Source organism: Ischnura elegans, chromosome 12 (genome assembly GCF_921293095.1).
Source record: "Ischnura elegans chromosome 12, ioIscEleg1.1, whole genome shotgun sequence".
Taxonomy (NCBI): domain Eukaryota; kingdom Metazoa; phylum Arthropoda; class Insecta; order Odonata; family Coenagrionidae; genus Ischnura; species Ischnura elegans.
This window is the reverse complement of record NC_060257.1, coordinates 26,329,846-26,350,408: the sequence shown is the minus strand read 5'-3', so window position 1 is coordinate 26,350,408 and position 20,563 is coordinate 26,329,846. Positions and strand designations below refer to the sequence as shown.

The following is a 20,563-nucleotide window of genomic DNA, read 5'->3' as shown; positions in this document are numbered from 1 at the left end:
CTCCTCGTGCATTTCAAAATGAGAGCACTGATGTTAGGAATGTTATCTCAACTTCACCTTCTATTGCACTTAGATTTATGATTTATCATTACCTACACGTTTTTGGTACAAGACAATATCTTATGATTAGTGTATAAAGGTTTTGAGCAATTGACAATTCTCATTACACAACACATAATAGGATAGGAATAAATATCATTGCAACATTCAGAAAAAAAATATTTGCAAATGCCTAGCAAATAAAAATCAATCAATCAAGTATCAAAGGCAATGTATAAAAATTCTTTAAAAATAGTCTCTATATGAGTAAAGAATATCATTTGTACAATAAAATATCGCAAACAAAGGCATTGAACATTTATCAAATTGAAATTCAAAATTTGCTCTTTTTGAATGTATGGATATCATATGCCAATCACCAATAAGTTATCATAAAAATTTCATACAAAGCAGAGATCATCAATCAATCACACTTACTTCAGTAATAAAAGTAATTTTCTTACGATTAATTATAATTTTAAGGCCTTGTGGCAATTATATAAAGTTGGTGTTGCTTCTTGTATTATTTTCAATAATACACATGATTTGGTAGTCAATACATTATCATTGAAAGTGCACTTTAGAAATAAATGGGTAGGTCATTAAATGTATAAGAATTAGAATTGGATTAACCGCTTATTAAGCTTGCCTTTAGAAGACAATTCATTACGTCCCTATCACTTGATGATAATTAGTTCCCAAAGGAGACTTTAGGTACTGATCCTGAGGTAAATATGAAATTGTTGTAGTCACTCTTATCCTACAGTATTTACCATATTATCCACTCACTTAGTGTTAAATAATTCGCAACCATCCCATTTTTCCCATTAAGAATAATGCATAAGCATCATTATGCAAATAGCCTTCAAACGAGTAATTCCAACAAAAAAATGTCACCGCTCTAGTGTGTATTTCTTATGATATCAAGGGAATAAGAACTCATTTCAACAATATCCCACAGCACGATTTCCTTCAAGATATTTGAGATAATCTAAGAAAGTATGGTTCCTGATCACAAACTAAAAGAGGCGAATTTTCCAACTTCTTATGCTTAAGGAATGGAACTTTTGACAGTAAGATACTCTTTTTAAAAGACCCAGCCATATCCAGCAACATATTTCTTACAGCTAAGCTTGAGGGTTCTTATCATGAAATTATTCCCAGTAGTGTCACGTCAAAATTAATGTAAAAGTAATTAGTTCGAGAAGAAAGCCATTGTTTTCCTGGTATATTTGCTCATCAACAGCACATAAGGCCACAAAATTTTCACAGCAGGCTTCCATAAGACTTCAAATGATAGGTAAGGTATCTACAGTTACAAATGTGCACAGTAATGGTATGAGAAAAGGATGCCATGGGATATTGATTTCGGAATGAGTATCTCCCTATTAAAAAATAGAACATTACACTTAATCAAAGAAAAACTTGGCACCATTGACAAGAATTCTTCACGATAAAATTATCACAAAAATACCATACACACTTTCACAGAACCTGAAACAATGATTTCCACTAGAGAATTAATGTCACATTAAAACAAAAAAAACGAGTATATTTTTCCAAAATAAAGTTATTATTCAAATATTTTCCATGAACCTGATCTAGTGGTGACATTAATAGCAGAATATGAAATCAAATTCAGTTTGAAATGAAAAGCACACGTAATGAAATTACGATAAAATGATTCTAAGGCATTATCTGCACATGGCAAAGTTTAGCGTAATATCACTTCAATCATTCATATGCTCAAATTTATTGCATGACAGGAATTGACTGACGTTTCTATTTCTTCTAAATATAGTCCAAATTACACATGAATTTTGCTCAAAATAAGTATTACTTCTGTTAGTCATTAAGACACAGGTGACAATATAAATGACCCAATCACATGATTTTTCAGCTTTATGCAAGCAGCCCTTACTCGCTAGTACACATTTCACTGTCCAAATATAATACCAATTCATCACAAAACAGTGACACGATATAAATAGTATTTCAAGAAGTGTTGCTTACGTTATTGTATCGCACATTAAAATATCCCCATCATTATATCAAATACTTATACAAGACTAAATGAGATCTCTTCGATTTCCATACAAAATGAGCTCAAGCCAACATCTCAGCCACTCCCGTAATTTACAAAGCAGATATAAATTAAAAAATTGGTTTGAATGTTTAATTAAGTTGCTTCGTTGCCAATTGCAGAGTACAACTCAATGCTGTATCCACTAACGACAGATGTCTGGTTTGTTTTTCAAGCATTATCAGCACCCATGAGCACAGCGAAAGGGAAATGCGAGGCCCCTCAAGTGTAAATTGTTCCCTTTGAGGATGAGGCCAAGATAAAAGATTGCTAGTGCGTTGAGGTAAGGGCAGGTAGGCCTGGACGATATTTCCCAATTTGATCACACAATATAATAACTTCAATATAACATAATAGCAGTGATATATTGCATAAGATGTTCCCATTATCACAATAATCAAGGTATTCACAATAATTGTGATAACTGGACCTGGATGTATTGTGATTACCATGATGATTGGACTGTAATATATCACAATACCATGAAATCATCACTCTGTCAAATGATGATAAATCATTGGCTATCCAGAAAGCACAATTGATAGCATATATATAGAATATAATTTGATTCCATAGATACATTCCCTCTTGTAAGATACAGGGGGTATGGATTGATGTGTTGGGTAGCATGTTGTCTTCCCACCCTGTGGACAACAATATCAGATATTTTTTAGTGCTTTTTGGGGGGCATTTCAACAACAACACTCCCTCTGCCGGATAGAAAGTTAAGCTATGGTCCCCTGAGTGCCTTTTGTCAAGAAAAGGCCAAATTGTGGCAACACCAGGTTTCTCAATACCCTTTCCTACAGCAAAAATAACCTTAGCTGTCTGTCACCACCTCCAAATACAATACTAATTTTGTTATAGAGATATGATATTCAATGCTAATTCAAAATTGCCATTTTAATTAGATCTTTATCATATCTTTAAAAGGGAGGTTATATCCATGGAAACCAAGTACCTTCTACATAATTGTGTTATCAGCTTAATTATTGTAATTATTGGTCAATGGTACACCATCATGCTGATAAAAAACTTTTTAGGTTATTTCAACACACCAGCGTTTGGGAGACCAGATTCCCTTTCGAGAAAGCAACCAACATCAGTCAGGAAACGTTTGGGCCTCCCAAGCACTGACATGACAAAATAGCCCGAAAAATTTTTAATCATCATTATGATCACCACCGAAAGTTTTGACGAAGATACACCAAAGATTTTAGAATCTCAATATCATCTTGAAAATACTGTAATATGTATTTGACAGTAAATATATATATATATATATGAAGACATATCGTCCAGGCCTGGGGTCAGAGGTTAGGGTGAGGCGTAAATATTTTGGCGTGGGCCGTAGGCCATGCATATATCTCGCTCAAGAGGACGGTGCACGTGAGAGTGGGAGGGGAAACAGGGTGTACAGCTTGGGGGTCGTGTTAATAGTCGTGTTGGGGGCGGGGGAGGTGGGAGTGCCACGGGGCCAGGCCTCGGCCCGTCCAGTCCGGCTCACCTGCATCAGCTTCTTGACTACGTCCCGACCCAGTATGTGGTCAAACACGGCTTGCAGGAACTGATCGGTGATGATCGTGAGTTTAAGCTTGTCCCTGTGCCAGATGAGCACCCGGGATTCCTCCATTGCCGTTATGGATACCTGGAGGATAAATATAAAACAAATTACTCCACACTTTCAAGATCTGGCTGCGATTACTGTATGTGTCTGAATATAGTCCCCCCTTTTTTTCCAAAAATGCCCGAGGTAAAAGTAAAGGGGGGGAATATATTCAAACACATTTTCTTAACTTTTCCCAAAACTGAAGCCTCAAAATTAGGGGGGGCACTATATTCAGAGGGGGACTATATTTGGAGAAATACCGTAGGTTGGATTTAACACTTGAACGATGGAGTGAGCCAATGAAATTCATTCCTTCACTCTATTCACCAATTTCTATTAACCCTATACCTGCGGGATTTTAGCTACCAGCCTGTGTGGGAGAGAACCAAGAAATATTGTGTCCTCTAGCCTGGCCATGTGTCTTGCAAAGAGAGAACCCTTATCATCCAGGGCAACCCTTCTTTCTTTCTTACCAAAGGATGGGCTAACATTTGGGCACTTGTCGTAGACATTTTAACAGGGTGGACTGGGAAGAAAACAATATGAAATGGGCAGTACAATAGGAAATGCCAGGTGGCATCCTACGCCGCTAAGGATGACAGGGGAGAGTTTAAGCCTTAATCACACGATCATTTTTTTTTCACGAAATCGCGAAAGTCATCACTATCGCGATCACTAGGCAAAATTATCGTCGCCGGCAATTGTTTTTCGCGTTCGCGATGAGGATTCCCATCGCTATTTTTCATCACTAGACTGGTCGCTTTTTCCATCGCTAAAACCGTCACTAACATATCAGCCAATCGGAACGCATGCCCGTATGGAGCAATTGCAGTGCAACGTTTGACAATTGTGGGAACGACATAGATAAACACGCTACATATTTTCGTGATGCGAGTCCTATGACAACAAGCTGTAATATCGGAAATGATGCAAAAAGCGACGGGGGGAGTGAATGTGTGATTCAGAAAAATGATCACTAAAGCGATCGCTGTTCGCAACAGGAAAAGTGATCGCGATAGTGATTACTTTCGCGACGAAAAAAAATGATCATGTGATTCAGGCTTTACCTGCATTAGTGATCACTGATCTCTAAAGTGAGGGAAAGTAAACTACCTAGGTCTCCACCCAGGTAGCAATAAAAAATTTGGGAAACTGTCTTAGGTTGTCAAGTAATGGTCAAATGTTTAAAAAAAAATTTCCCGCAGTCAGCATAAGAGACATTTAAAAATGTTCCCGCAGTATAAGGGTTAATGAATTTGACCACTCATGACTTCAGGAAATAAATGATATTTTGCCTAGAACAACGGCATGCCATAGCCGAAATAGCTCACTCTGTCATTCTAGTGTTAAGTAAAGCAACAAAATGCACCATTTAGGTGTAAACTTCATTTGAAGACACAGAAGTGGTGACATTCACAACATATCAAAAGAAGTGCAAAAATTAGACAAACAGTTGTAAAACATTATGCAAAAAAAGTTTGGAATAGGTTAAAATCTAGTTTACCATATCCAACAGATCTTGGTTGAGTTATTAATGATGGTATAAGTTTGGTTTTGAACTAGGGATCTAATAAGGAATATCTACCATGAATGGGGGAAGTAGGTTCAAGTTTTTTTTTATAAGGGGTCTTCCATTTATGAGCTAAAAAGTTAAATCAAAACTGCACTTTTTATATGCTTCTCAGAGTATATTTCTGTAAAAAAATAATCTCTAACATTCTCTAATTACTCTAAATTCTTGAATGTTAATAATTTGACAAGGCGATAGCCAAAAACATTTAGAGAAGGAACGGGGATCCACTTACGTGGGGAGCATATTTTGAGGGGTTCACGTAGGGAGAGGTCGCAAATATCATTGACAACTGCCACCCTCAAATAACATTCATGGTTGCTGTTTATTATTACAAGCCAGGCAAGAACAAGATAAAACAGGTTGTTTCAGGTGAGATGTGCTGGAACGGTTCCATCATAAATGACTGGTTTAAATACATATTGTCAGAAGATAGTACAAAAAGAATTAAAACTGGTTGTGGAAGGAAAATTTAAGTATTTGAGGAAAATTATTAGTAAATTTTTTATTGAGAAGCTTTAACCATCAGTTCAAGAAACTTCAGCCAGCAATTTTGATGAGACCATGCATATAAGGCATGAGTAGTCATTTCAACTTTCTTCTTTGCCAGTGCCATTTTTTACAAGGTAAGTGCAATAAATAAAATTTAAAACTTCACTCATCAATACAGATGATCGGTTGTTATTCATGCAATCATTTTTTATGACCTGGATTATAATCAAGTCAAAACTCACATAATTTATTGCAAATATCACCAGCACTTTAAAACATGCTAAACAGAGAACTGATAAGTATAAGAACCTTTACGTCATTCAAGTACATTTATGATTTATATTAATCAAGTGATCAGTTTCAAGTTTACCATAGTAGAATACATTTTCAACCACAGGTTTTAAATGGAATTAGTACTTTAGTTAATTAACATAATTTTAAGAACCCTAAAAGTAAGTATACCCATCAAGCTGGACAGGATAATGATTTAAAAAAAACATCAAACATTCTATACTTTGAACATAGTTCACATGAAACATTGCTTGATTTGTCCCAGGACTTATAAAGAGCAACGATGATTATTTTTTTCAATAAGCTTTAGGGGGTAAATTTACTAAACAGGAATTATTACCATGCTTGAGTAAGCATAAATATCTATATCCCCTATTTCATCAAAATGCCAAATCATACACTGGTGAGTATGTATAACTACTAAATATAATGCTATAATCAAGGTATTTATTTTTTTCATTCCACTTCAACATTATTTTCATAGTAAGCTATCAATTACATAAGAATAAATTAAAATTATACCCTCCAATCATAACCATATGACAATTGATCCATTTATGGTGTAAACTCAATTCGATCAACACCTGTATTTTTAGGCATCATTAAAAGAATGAACAAATGCTTCCAATAAATCAAGAGTAAAGATTCTTGAGCCACTATGTGACTTACCTGGAAGAATTCATCAGTCGACACACCAAACCATTCCGGAGAGTCAAGGAACTGGTGTGGGAACACAATATGGAGAGCACGGCCATTTTGAGAAACAACCAGTCTGAAAGCATTAAATACATCCCAGGTGATAAATGTCACTTCACAAAAAATAAAATTAAATCAAAAATAGTATGACAATATCTTGGATTTATCTTGTAACAAAAATAAACAGTTGAGAAACTTGTTGAGGATAAGTTGGCATTTGTACTCATTTCCAGTAAAAATTGATAAAAGCTTGATTCTTTTGCGATTGCTTACGTAATATATAATGCAGTTAATGTATTAATAGTGAATAATGAATTGAAATATTTAAGTGCAACAATGTTGTAATAAGTAGAAGGATAAAGGGAACCACAAGAAACATGAAAAAATATAATAATGTCGATGTAATTACATAAAGCTTTAATATTTGAAAAGAAACGGCAACATACGTGTGACTGTGACCCCTGTCATTTTATGCAATCCATCATACGGGCTAAAGTTTGCGTGGTGGGTTGCCTAAACAGAATCACGCCAGGCTTTGTATCGGTCAAGCATCCACGTTGACAGCATACTTCTATCGAATGGCCAATTTTTGTCGGATCTTCACCAAATTTTGGATTTGTAACTTATTTAACTTTCTAAACAACTAAACAATTATAGAGGAGGACGAAAGCGCTGCGAAAACAATACAATTAATTGTAAATGTGGTACTTATCGTAATGTGGGAATGAAACATCGTTTAAATCGGCTTCCATGACAGAAGACAAATGACGATCAAATCAACAAGCGAATCACCCTGGCCAACCAAAATGTCGATATCCATTCGTTCGGGTTTTATATAATTTAGAGGGACGAATTACTGCCCTTTATACGAACACCATGCTCCAACTCAACACGAACCCAACCCACCTCGGCATAATCCGGCATTGCTGTCGATCGTTTTTGGTCGTCAATGATGGTTGCTGCAGCGCAAAAGTCACTCATCCGAAATCAAGATAAGTATCGTATTTATCGTGCTTAAATTGTTGTCGCAGCGCTTTCGTCCACCCCTAGGATTGTTTACATTGTTTTCCCTAGAGGCTGCTTCTAATATCCGGCGGTTCCAATAACCATAATCTTAAGTAATGCATAATTAAAATGAAAAAACTCTGATTCAAGATACTTAATATTTTTAATCACCCAAATTGAAACCGGTTATCACGTAACGCTTCTGATGATGCCTTTGATTAGCATGCGAGTCTGATACCCAGAAATAAGTCTAATGGTGACATAATTTTGCATGCTATGGATATTGATCTCGCTACAAAAGGAACTCTTGTAAACTGTGGAGTTTTATCGAATTTTTAAATGTATCCTGTAGCAATATTGCCACCAAAAACACTGCAAACCTTAGCAACAATCAACCCTTGAGCTAGGATGGGGTAGGGCGCTTTTTGCGGTCACTGCGCAGTAAATCCAACAAAATATCGCGTGACTATTACCGGTTTCCAGGGTCCCCGAGAGTCTTACAACTACAATTTCCCCGTTATACACTTTTGTACACGAATACGTACGAACATTCATGTGCAGTTGGCCACGGAAGGAGCTATTTGGGTTTACTGGAGGCCTACTAACGGGAAAAACGATATTTTTAAAATGTGTTGCAACATAGGTAGCTTAAATACATCCAAACAAAATCCCCATCAACGCTCTATGGTAATATTCATTATTACCACGAACTTGTAATCTAGTAAAGAAAAAAATAACGCGACGCCATGACGTCTGGAAATAATCACGTGATCTAATTATGGCTTACAACTTTAGGTACTGCACAAATTAATAGAATCTAATTACATGGATACCATAGCAAATAAAAGAAGAGAGTAGAAGTATACGGTTCACTTACTTTCCAGAGAGGACTAGTGACAGACTTTCAACTTTCGTGACCTTCTCCTGGGCATACACCTCTTGGTACTTAAGGTGTCTGATGCCCTTCATACAGTCCAAGACTTTCTTGAACTGATGCCTGGTCACCTTTAACGGTTGAAAAAGCGCCAAATAAACCTGAGAAAAAAAACAAAATATGCATTAGCAAAAGAATATCAGCCTTAGCAAATTCTCCAATTATCCTTTTCGTCTTAGTCAAAATTATGTTAGAATTGTAACACTCGCCATTAGCACTGAATGTTATACTGGCCCACAAATACTCGGAAATAATTTAAAAGTCACAACTTTGGCCTAATTTAAAAACAATCAAAGTAAGGACCACGGAAACCTCTTCGTCCGGGTGTATTCCAGAGGAACAGGTAGAGGCCGTAGTAATCCACAAGCCTCGTAAAAAGCCGCATTATTTTGTATTTTCATGCATTTACGACAATAAATACTAACCTTAAAATTATATAAAACAATTGGGAGCAGATATGCTGGGAATAACATTATTCGAGGTTCGCTTTTTCTGGAAAAAATAGGGCCGAAAAGGATTTGATAGATCTGCCAGACAGATAAATTTTCCAGTTTAACTGTTTGTCCGTCCGCTTTGCATTTTCATACGGCTGCACAGATTGACATCAAAGTTAGTACGTAGGTGCATCTCATGCTCCCAAATCCCGCAGTGCTACATCTGGTGGTGTACGATGCGTCGCTTTCTATTTACCGTATATTAAGTCGCATCATAGAACTTCTGTGGTTGAGCATCCTGCCGTGTATGCACAACTCTCGACACCCTAAAAGGGAAAACATAACTCACAGGATTCTACACTTAACCATCCTCTTGGTGCACAACTTTTAGGTGGGGTGTGCGTTCACACGACGTTCTTGGTTTACGGACATGCATAAAGATGAATATTGTGGAGCCCGTCAGTAAGCCCGTAATAAGGTTATCCCGTGCGCGGTACACGGAAATAGTCTTACATTTCCTTTGCCTAAAAATCCTGCCTTGTGCCCATGGATTCCAAGTTTCCCACTTCTATGGGTACTATCCTTTCCAAGCAACTTATGGTGGCCCGCTAGTTAGTAAATAAGTCTGTTGAAAAAATCCAGACTGAAGCAAGTGTTGCAGTTTAGGCTAGTCGCTAGTGTAATGCCCCATGAGTGCATGACGAATGAAATACCTGGGTGCAAGAACCAGATCATAGCCAATTTTTGTAAACATGAATTTTCACAAACACATGAAGCCCCTTCTCCCCTTTACAAGCACACATTGGTATTTTTAACAATAAGTTCAGCAGACATTGTTGAAAACTTACTTTCATTGTTACGTTTAATCGTTTACGTTTTAAACGTTTACAACTCCTTCACTGTAATACTCATGGTCTTCATTTTCAAGCGCTATGCCGAAAGCTTTGGGAAATTGACCTAGCATTGTATTGTGCCGAATGAGCATATCAAAGTCCTTCCTATACATCCCCATTTATATGTACTTCCAGTTCACAGCAGACTATGAGACAACCACCATTATCTTTGAACCTCTTAGGGCCAAATGAATATGATCGCGGAAAGGTCCTAGACAGAAAAAAAACGGGGCAGTCGTGGGACTGGCCGACAGAGTGAAAACTGAAATAATTATTATCCATTTATTTTTTACATAGGTTAAATATTATTAAAGAACTAATTTTTCCTGTAATACTCATTTTTCAACAAAAATTGAAATTATTTTTTTCAGCAAACTGTTTATTATTAAATATATATTAAAAATACGAAGTGTATGAATAGAAAGTAACATCATTTATATATTAAAATATAATATGCTTTTATTTCTTTTATTTAATATGCTTTAAACCTATAATTGTTCACTATGCACATAAAAGACTCTGCCTTAAATTGTACTGACCTGTATTTTTATAGCGTGTACACTCTTCTACACGTTCATGCACGAGCTCTTTATATTTAATGAACTTATACAATATACACTATAGAATTTTATTTTCAATTTTAATATTTTTCAAACAAAAAGACTTTAACAGTTTACATATTAACAATATATTAACAAAGTGTATATATTAATCTCTATTAACAGACTACAAAATAATACGCACTGTATAGAAAAAGTAAATATGTACAGTATAGAACTAGAAGCAGACAGATGCCAGTATTCAGTATGTAAAAGTATAGCGGTGACGCAACCTATACCATTGTATACACTATACACACTATACATATGTATATCTCGCTGTAGCGATCGCGGTGTCGGGTCGGTGACGCTCACGCGAATTCTATGCTTTTTCCCCATCCCACAAAAGTGCTTAACGCCGCTAAAGAAGTTTTCACTTCAAAAAATCTTACCACCCGGGAGCCGAAATTTTTTGAAGTCCATACCTGAAGCCGAATTGGCAATGCCTTTGAACCATGCCCCACGTTGTGGAGGACAACAAACACACTCAGCCTACAGCGAACGATAAACTTATTCCCAGTCAGTCGAGAAGGTTTTAGAAGCCAATTGAGGTAGACTTTTTGACCAGAGATTTTTATTACGTAGTGCCCCCAATCTAGGGGATACCCGCCCCTTCCTTCCTACCACCAAGGGTGGTTATTCTGTAAATTTTCCACGTGAAAGAAAATAAAAAAATATTTTAAAAAACACGCTTTTTCTAAGCACACTACAAACTGTAAACAGATAAAAAATGACGTTTTCATCACTCGTACAATAAAAGCGTGGGTACTAATTAGGTTTTTCTTAGAAATGAGAGCAGAGGAGCCTGATAGGTGAGTAAGGATTGGCACCCGATACAAATACCTAAGCCTAATCAGCACCCATGCTTTGCTCTCCGAGATATTAAAAGCTTATTTTTTTACTTCTCAGTGCATTTTACACTGTTTTCGGAAAAAGTGTTCCTTTTAATCATTTTATTTTATTTTTATTTCCTACTTACGTATTAGAAGCGAATCATGCAATCGATTACAGCGCAGCAATAAAAGAATTTTCTGCCAAAAAATTATAACAAACATCATCCATTGAGTAATTTGAAAATGATTTTTCCATACTGAAATTTAGTTAATTAATAGGAACACATGGAATAAAATTCCCAATATATGATCATTGAATACTATATCGTCTTTCAAGCAAGTGCACAAAATTTTAAGTCAATCCGACAGTGGGAAATGAGTTAAAAATCATTTAAATGAAACAAAAACATAGGCGAAGCAAGTAAAGAGAAAACATGTATCTACCACGCTCAGAGAGCTGTTGCATCTTCACAGTACTCGATCAATGCTAGAGGCTAAAACGTTGTCACGATGGAAGTGAAACGTTCGTGGAAATGAGCCACTGAAGTGAGCCGTAACTCGCGCGCCGTGCGAATTCACTAATACACAGTCACAGCCACTTACAACAATACTTGTATTTGGGTAAATCTGTGACGTCATCCTAATTTGAGTTCGGAAACAACAGAATAACCACCGGGAATCGAACAAAGACAAATTCATGCACACCAAAAGAAATAACCCGGAAAGGAAACAAAATTTATTTATGATTGGTAATAGATAAGACTGCGGGAAAACCAAATGCCTCCTTCGGGAAGTCGCCTCTATGAACCTTTTTTCCTTTTTCCAATCTGCCCTAAATTCCTTTTGCGGTCAAATCGATACACTTATCCCAATCGATGGCATTCCATATACAAGAAAATATGCTTATTTTAGTCAAACTACGGTTTTACCACGAAATTTTTGGGGCCACTTTGATTTCTTATACCACTTTTAATTTCTTCATTTTTAAAATAGTTCGAGGCGCAGCTACGACCGGAGAGCGATACATTTATTCCCTATGTTTGCACTAAATTATTTGCAATTGCAAGGAATAGCGACGCGGTCATGTATTCGATACATTATATCAAATAAAATGTAAATTTCGGTTCAAATCCCTAATTATAATTGAATTCACTATAAAATTTCGATCGTTTTATCGTCAGCATCGCGAGTTTCGACTCGAGTTCACAAATTTAAATGCGTGAGGCCGTGGGATCGGTGGCCGACTGGGGAACCCTCTTAACCAATATTCTCGATCATATACATGGTTACACGCGGAGTAAATGCTGGACGAAACGGTACTTCACCATCTAAGTGTATGTGGCCGGAACAATTCGTAGAGAATTTGCATAAAGTAGACTTTCATGGTAGGTTCTCTCAGAGGTGATTTTGCGAGCCCTTTAGGATTAAAAACGTCGCCCATTTTCATAATTTACTTTTACAAACAACGAATATTTTTATTCACCATAGGAAATACATCTACATGTAAAAATCAAAACATAACAATTGAATATTTGTTTCCAGGTGTATGTCAAGGCATAAGAGGTTAACGACCACAAAGATGTTAGAATCCCCCCCCCCCACAGAAATCCATCCGCACAAATACCCTATTAATTACATCGATAAACGAAAACGCAAATAATTCCTGATGAAAATATAATATCGAAACTTAGGCAAACATTTTGCTGTTCATTTCACTGACCTACACTCCAAAAAATAATTAATTACTATTAATTTTATCATTATACGCCTCGTAAGTAAAGGAGACACATTTTTTAAACATATCACTCAAATTCACATGCGCTGGTGCTCTTAAAACCCGATTCCTCCTCCGGGAATTATACCCATTCAACATACGATGGAGTTCACTTTACGATCGGGACTTCGGAACGGATTACCGATCATCATGTGGCGAGGGTCAACTGTAATTCACAGTTCACACCATAACGAAAGGGCTAACCAAGATGGCGCAGGGCGCAAGCACGGAACTCATCTCGACGCCAATGCAAGAAGGGATTACCAAAGGAGTCGAAGCGGGGGAGAAAAGAATAAATGAGTCATAAAAGAATAATGGATTCATTTGGTACGCCACTATACACCAGGCGTTCCTCCACTCGAGCTGGGAGAAAAAAATATTCGTCGCCAAGCAAGCAAAAAAATAAACAAGGCTGTGTAAGGAGCTCCACGAGTCTGAGGGCAGGAGAACGAGGGGATTATGGGAACGAACAGCCACCTAACGCCCGAGCGCGTTGAATTTTTCATGCATTGCCGCGGAATGAGATATGGAGACTGAAATATATTCCGAGGGCTTGCGAGACGTTGGTAGGATCTGCAAATGGATTAGGCTGTCTTGTTTTCTATTTCGAGAGTGTTTTGTTTGCGAATGCCATCAGACCCCACCCAAGGTAATGAGTTTCTTTCAGACACCTGGTTGATTAATATTCATTTTTTTAATGCTACACCAATAAGATTCTTTGGGACGGTTCATCATGAATTTTTAAAACTTTGAGCAGGTGTAGTCGGACAGCGCATAAGACAAAAAACGGACTCGTGAGTAATGACACCACGATTAGGATTGCTAAGGAGGCGTTCATAATAAGGAGATAGATCGTGAAAAGATCGTTATGTAAGAGTGTAAAGGAAAGGCCAGCGAATAATTGATGTCTAGCGCATTAATGTGCAGAAAAATGGACACTAATGGAAAGAGGACGAGAAGGTAGGATACGTTTGAGAAGTGGAAATACATCTACATGTATAAATCAAGGGGCCTTACAAAAGAATACTTGTTTCCAGGAATGTCTTAATGCATAAAAGGGATAAATGAGTACAGCAATTTAATAATTCCCTTCAACAGGTTTACACTCACACAATACGTCATTAATTATATCAACGCACGCCTTACAAGAGAACAAAAAATAAACGCTGAGAAAACGAAAGTTATGCGTAGTTTTCCGCGACGTTGTCTAGATGATGTCTCCATGCTTCTGGGTTTCACCGCGTGGATTTTCTTTGCGACGACAGTTTCTGACTTATATAGTGCATTCTTGGCGCCAATTTTTCATGCTGGAGGCTGATTGGTCCACCTACTTTTTTCTCGTATGACCCTCTTCCACGAGTTGTGGAGTGGGTAGCCATCTTCTCTATTCATGTTTTCAGGTATCTTGAATATGAGAGAAAATTACAGCGGAAATTTGAATGCTATGGTCAATGGGGGAAAAATAGAGCAAATTAGAAGGTATAGATATTTACGAGGAGTACTGACTGAAGGCTGGAGGAGTGAGACAGAGATCAGGACGAAAATAACTATGAGAACAGAAGGATTTAATAAGAAGAGGATTTTAACTGGTTGATGACGCGTGTTATGTAGCAGCGTAGAACCAGAGTTGAGGAAGACTCCGGTGAAATGCTATGTGTGGCAGGGGCGCAGCTAGGAATTAAGGCTTGGGGGGGGGTTATAGTATACCCTCCAGGATAAGCGGTAGCGCGAGATTAATAAATTGCGGAATTTTAAAGATATATGATTCAAAATAGTGAGTTTTATGGATTTCTGAGGGATATTTTATTCATCATTACACTCTTCTATTAGTAATATCAATCCAATTAAGTAAAATGGATTAAACTTGAAAAATTTCTCTGAGCTCTGGGGGGGGTTTTATCCCCCAAAACCCCCCTCGATGCGTCACTGATGCGTGGACTGTTTTGTTGTATGGATGCGAAGCGTGGACTTAGGGAAGAAGGATAGGGATAGGATCAATGCTTCCGAGACACGGGTCTGGAGGAGGATGGGGAGAGTGAAGTGGGTGGCTAAAGTGAGGAATACGGAGGAGCTGTAAAGAATAGAGGGGCAAAGAACATAATTGATAACTGTACTAAAGAGAAGGGGGAATTGGATCGGGCATATTTTAAGAGGGAAAGGGATTTTAAATAAAGCAGTCGAGGGTACATCTACATACTACCCCACAAGCCGCCTAAAAGGCGTGAGGCAGAGGATGTTAGGACACCAGCCATTTTCACATAAAAATAAAATGCTCTAACGAAATTACGACTGTCATTTATTAAAGTCCTTTATGGTTCGGGGGAGAATTCGCATATCGATGGCTAAGTTCTAACAACACGTACCTCAAAAATAGCAACTTTTCAGGAGAGCAAAAAACGATTAATTTGCTTTACTTGTACACTGAAATTACAAACCAAAAGTTCATAAAACTGAAAAAGAAGCATTCATTTGCAAACGAAGAGTTGCTTTTTGCTTTTATTTTATTTTTATAATGTTATTACACTTTGTTTAAGATACCTGTCTCAAACCGGTCGAATTTGAGATACGTGTTGTTAGAACTTAGCCATCGATATCTATCCGTTCGGAAAAAAATATCTCTCTTAATTTATCGCTTCTGTCGGACCAGGAAATATAGTGGGGCTCTAATATTATATACTCCGTGTCGCCCTTAAAGATATCCATTCTCAAGTGCTCAAGCAACTTAAGCCTAGCACTCAGCCTCCGAGTCTCCAGCAGCTCAACATCTGAATTATCGTGGTTATAATCGAGGAAAATTGCAAGTATTTATTTCAATTTGGAAAAATTCCACACCATCGCGCTTGAACCTTTGGATTTTATTAAGTATTGAGTCACTGAGGGAATGTGATTTTCATAAAATAATATCTGAAACCTGAAAACGTTGAGATATTTTTGGTGGACAAATTTGAGGATATAGGCGTAGATAGGGCGGATTTGCGAGTCAATCATACCCCGTACATTAGGGCGGATCGCAAAAATCGATTTTTTTCAAATCCATCTGGCCCAATGAAAAAAAGTTGTGGGACCGATCAAAAATAAGGCCTGAAAAATTTGAGACCTGTACGTGAACCCCTGACCCTCGCTCAAATGCAATTTAGGGGGGGAGGGTCAAAATTCGAAAAATATAATATTTTATGGTCATTCCCTATAGATTTTGCCGAGTTACTGCCCTTTTAGGGCAAAACTTTCGTGCATTTTGACGTATCTGCCACCGTTTAGCCACAAAATGCCTACTTTGAGTCCGCGTCCGCGAAGAAAATATTCCAACGCCCACGCAGCGTCGCGGATACAAGAGCCGCAGGCCGATCCCCTCCCCTCCCCGATCGCTTCTACCCCTCCCACGCCTCCAATACAGCAAAATTCATCCCGCGCATGTTGTTAGGAGGTCGTTTATCTTTGATAATATAAATCAGAAGATGGTAGAAGGTAAAAAACGATGCGTAGTGAGATGACTTGTCCCGTATTTGGCGCCTCGTCGGCGTTAAACATATCGATGTTACCAACTTTCAGAGAAGTGATGAAATACTTTTAGATCTGCGCACGCAGGAAAGGAGACTACGGTCTATGAAGACGCCTCTCGAGTGGCTATGAAGGTGTACGAACTATGGTGACGCGCTTCTCTTCCATTATGAATGTAACTAAATGGATTTAGCGGTACCACAGGAAGTACTAAAACTTACGGAAGATCGTAATAGGCCAAAAGTAGGGTTTTACGTATTGAAGTATAAGACTCAAACAATTTTAAAGGAACATTTTAAATTATGCGATATTTTTGCGTGCATTTTTTTAAGTGCATGGAGGAGCATAAGGTTCCCCCAATGAAGAAATATTTTGAGAAATAATCTGACGAAAAGAAAGATGATGGCTGCTGAATTGAACCCTAAAGAAACTCGACAACTGAGGAAAAAAGGGAATCGTAGGACAGCTTTGAGTCATCATCGTCAAAACTCTTACGGGAAAATAGTATCAAATATTTTCTTCATCAATTCATCCGAAGAAAATTAAAGTAGCGAGAAATTAGCCGATTTGTATCTCTAATTTCCGCATGAAATAAACATTAAGGAATATAAACTCAAATTGGAACTTCTTCGGGGAAAATGCGTCTGCCAACTGTGATAGAGGTATACGCAAGAACCAAGAAACAGCAATGACCTTTCTCGCAACTTTAGCTGACGCAAAAGTCATAACTTCGTAAGATATATCAAAGCTAGTGTACCAGTATTACTTACGTAAACAGAAAAAGATTCTAATTACTGTGAATAAGAAAAGAGAGGTGTCATCAAAGGGCCTTATTTTATTGGAATGGAAGACTATACTCTTGTCTGATGAAAAAAGGGAAGAGGACTTATCAATACAAGTTTAGAGGGGAATGTGTGGTGTTAGTTGAAGAAACAGGGTCCCACTTTTGGAGGTTTGCCTCCCACGTCGGAGGATTAGCAAAAGTTATAAAATCTGCGATTATCGATTCCTTTCCGAGTGAAAATTAGATACACAGAATTAAAAAGGATTTGATTATGATGGTACCAAGCGAATACCGCCCAAAAAGGAGGCATCATACCTTTGCTATAAGCATAATTCCAACACCCCTTGCAGTGTGGGTAGACTCTTCTCGGGATTCCCACCGGGTTAATTTTTCCATAATGGCCAACGTTTCAAGCTCCGACTGGGGGCTCATCCTATGGGATAAATTTTGTTGAACCCGAAAAGAGTTTACCCACATCATTCACCGGGAAAACATCAAGTCGTATTTCATCCCTTACAGTGGTCTATTTGCTAATTGCACTACGTTGACTTGGATTTGCGACATAAACGTTGGGAGGGTAATCTAGGGACCCAATTTGCGTTTCTTCAAGGATGCGTTTGGCGACCAATCCGAGATTTTTTTAATTGCTGGATTTTAATATCGTCGTAAAGGACTACCCGCTGATGATATATTAGAGAGAGACTCCGGTTCCTTCGGCTATATCTGAGCTTAGCGCTGTGGAATTAAAAACTCTATTGATGAAAGTTCAAATTTGAATTTCAATATTCCTTTTATTATACATACGGACGAGAGATTCGCGAAATAATTTACCAAAACTTTGTTGACAGCAGCAATAGACGAGGAATGACACTTACATAAGAAATACAGACTGGAAAGCAGGTAATTGAGTAATTCTTTCGTGATTGTTCCTCACTGGACGATGCTGATACATCAAATATTAGTAAGACTAACGAAGAAAGACGCACTTTGTGTGAATTTTGGTGCATCTGGGGCGTTCGAGAGGGGGGCGGGGAGGGTACGCCGGCGGCCTTCACCCTTATTCATCCATTTAGTCACAGCTGTAGGACAATACCGGAATAGAAGTGCATAACCTAAGTTCGTACACCTTCATAGCCACTCGAGAGGCGTCTTCATAGACCGTAGTCTCCTTTCCTGCGTGCGCAGATCTAAAAGTATTTCATCACTTCTCTGAAAGTTGGTAACATCGATATGTTTAACGCCGACGAGGCGCCAAATACGGGACAAGTCATCTCACTACGCATCGTTTTTTACCTTCTACCATCTTCTGATTTATATTATCAAAGATAAACGACCTCCTAACAACATGCGCGGGATGAATTTTGCTGTATTGGAGGCGTGGGAGGGGTAGAAGCGATCGGGGAGGGGAGGGGATCGGCCTGCGGCTCTTGTATCCGCGACGCTGCGTGGGCGTTGGAATATTTTCTTCGCGGACGCGGACTCAAAGTAGGCATTTTGTGGCTAAACGGTGGCAGATACGTCAAAATGCACGAAAGTTTTGCCCTAAAAGGGCAGTAACTCGGCAAAATCTATAGGGAATGACCATAAAATATTATATTTTTCGAATTTTGACCCTCCCCCCCTAAATTGCATTTGAGCGAGGGTCAGGGGTTCACGTACAGGTCTCAAATTTTTCAGGCCTTATTTTTGATCGGTCCCACAACTTTTTTTCATTGGGCCAGATGGATTTGAAAAAAATCGATTTTTGCGATCCGCCCTACCGTACATGGCTCAGATTGCACACGTGAGGGTTGTTTACAGAGAATCATGCTGGGCAAGCATTGGCTGAGATGTGAGACAAGGTTGTCCACCACTAATTTAGCCGGCTCATCTATACTCCGCAAATTTTACCAGCCTCGGAAGATAAGAATATCCGTTTTCCTCACCGAGCCCAAAGTTGCGTTAACCGCAACTGTCGTTTTCCGCATATCACTCAAACTTTCCTTTTATCCAACTTTCCTGACCGTGGGCGTCCTAAATTCGCATATTGATGCTACATAATAGTGGTCTGTCACAAAGAGCGATGCCTCCCACCGCGTATTTACATTTGTTTACACGAATCGAAACTCACGAATTTGACGATAGAGCGATCGAAATTTCACGCTGAAATAAGTTATTATTAGTACTGCTAACCTAAACTAACTAACTTTTGCCGAAAACTCCGAAAGGGCCTAATAGTGCTGTTTTCGGAGGTGTGGAAATAATTAAATAAATAATTTTACATTCGCAATGATGTAATATATCGAATACATGACCACTAGTTGCTACTCCTCGCAATGGCAAATAATATGTTGCTGAAATACGGAATAAATATATCGCTCTGCGCTCATAGCTCATCGGTCATCTCTCGGATCTTTAAGTAGGCATATTGTTATAGTTTATAACTGGTAAATACGAGCAGAGAACACCTTGATTTTTTGTGAAAAAGTTTGTTAACTAGTCGAGGCATACATTAGGCATAACTGACCAAAACAATAACCAACTGCAAGCGCTCCAACTCCTTGATTAAGCCTATCTCATGAGGATCCCATACACCGACATCGTACTCTACTTGAGGTTTGATCAGGGAAAAGTAGCCCGTTTCTCTAACGAAGCCTTCGCACTTCCCGAGAATTATTTTCACAAAAGGAACTACTAGTCATTTGCGGAATACGGACGCACGGATGAGTGTACCTTTATTCGACCCTTTACGACAGTCATAAAATGTGCGGAATACGGTTACGACCGCTTAAGCTTTTTAATGTGTGCTTAGAAAGAAAGGTGAAGTAGACCTAGGATGAGGTGAAGTGATGCTGGAGTTTCAGTAATAATGGGTAAATTAAGGCTCCAAGGATGATCAGGAATTGATTAGCCAATATGCGAAATGGTTGCAGGAACTTGTTGGGGAAGTAAGTATAGTATAGGTATGGAGGAGGCGACCGATAGCTGAGGTCATTTGCGCCATGAGGGAAGGTTATGGAAGGAAGGGTGGAGAGAAACCCGGCGTCGGA

At 38.2% G+C, this 20,563-nt stretch overlaps 1 protein-coding gene across 6 annotated transcripts in view; it reads right to left on the bottom strand.

Moving 5' to 3' along the window:
- LOC124168859 (blood vessel epicardial substance) overlaps nucleotides 1–20,563 on the bottom strand; it is a 246,818-nt gene that overhangs the window by 40,925 nt on the left and 185,330 nt on the right. For all 6 annotated transcript variants that reach the window (XR_006867000.1, XR_006866999.1, XM_046547213.1 and 3 more), the window contains exons 2-4: nucleotides 8,663–8,820; nucleotides 6,754–6,856; nucleotides 3,630–3,770 (exon numbers count right to left, since the gene is read on the bottom strand). Coding sequence is in view for 4 of the 6 variants with exons in the window: in XM_046547213.1 (XP_046403169.1) it covers nucleotides 3,630–3,770; nucleotides 6,754–6,856; nucleotides 8,663–8,820 (402 nt within the window). In the remaining 2 variants the exon portion in view is untranslated. The remainder of the gene's footprint in view (nucleotides 1–3,629; nucleotides 3,771–6,753; nucleotides 6,857–8,662; nucleotides 8,821–20,563) is intronic.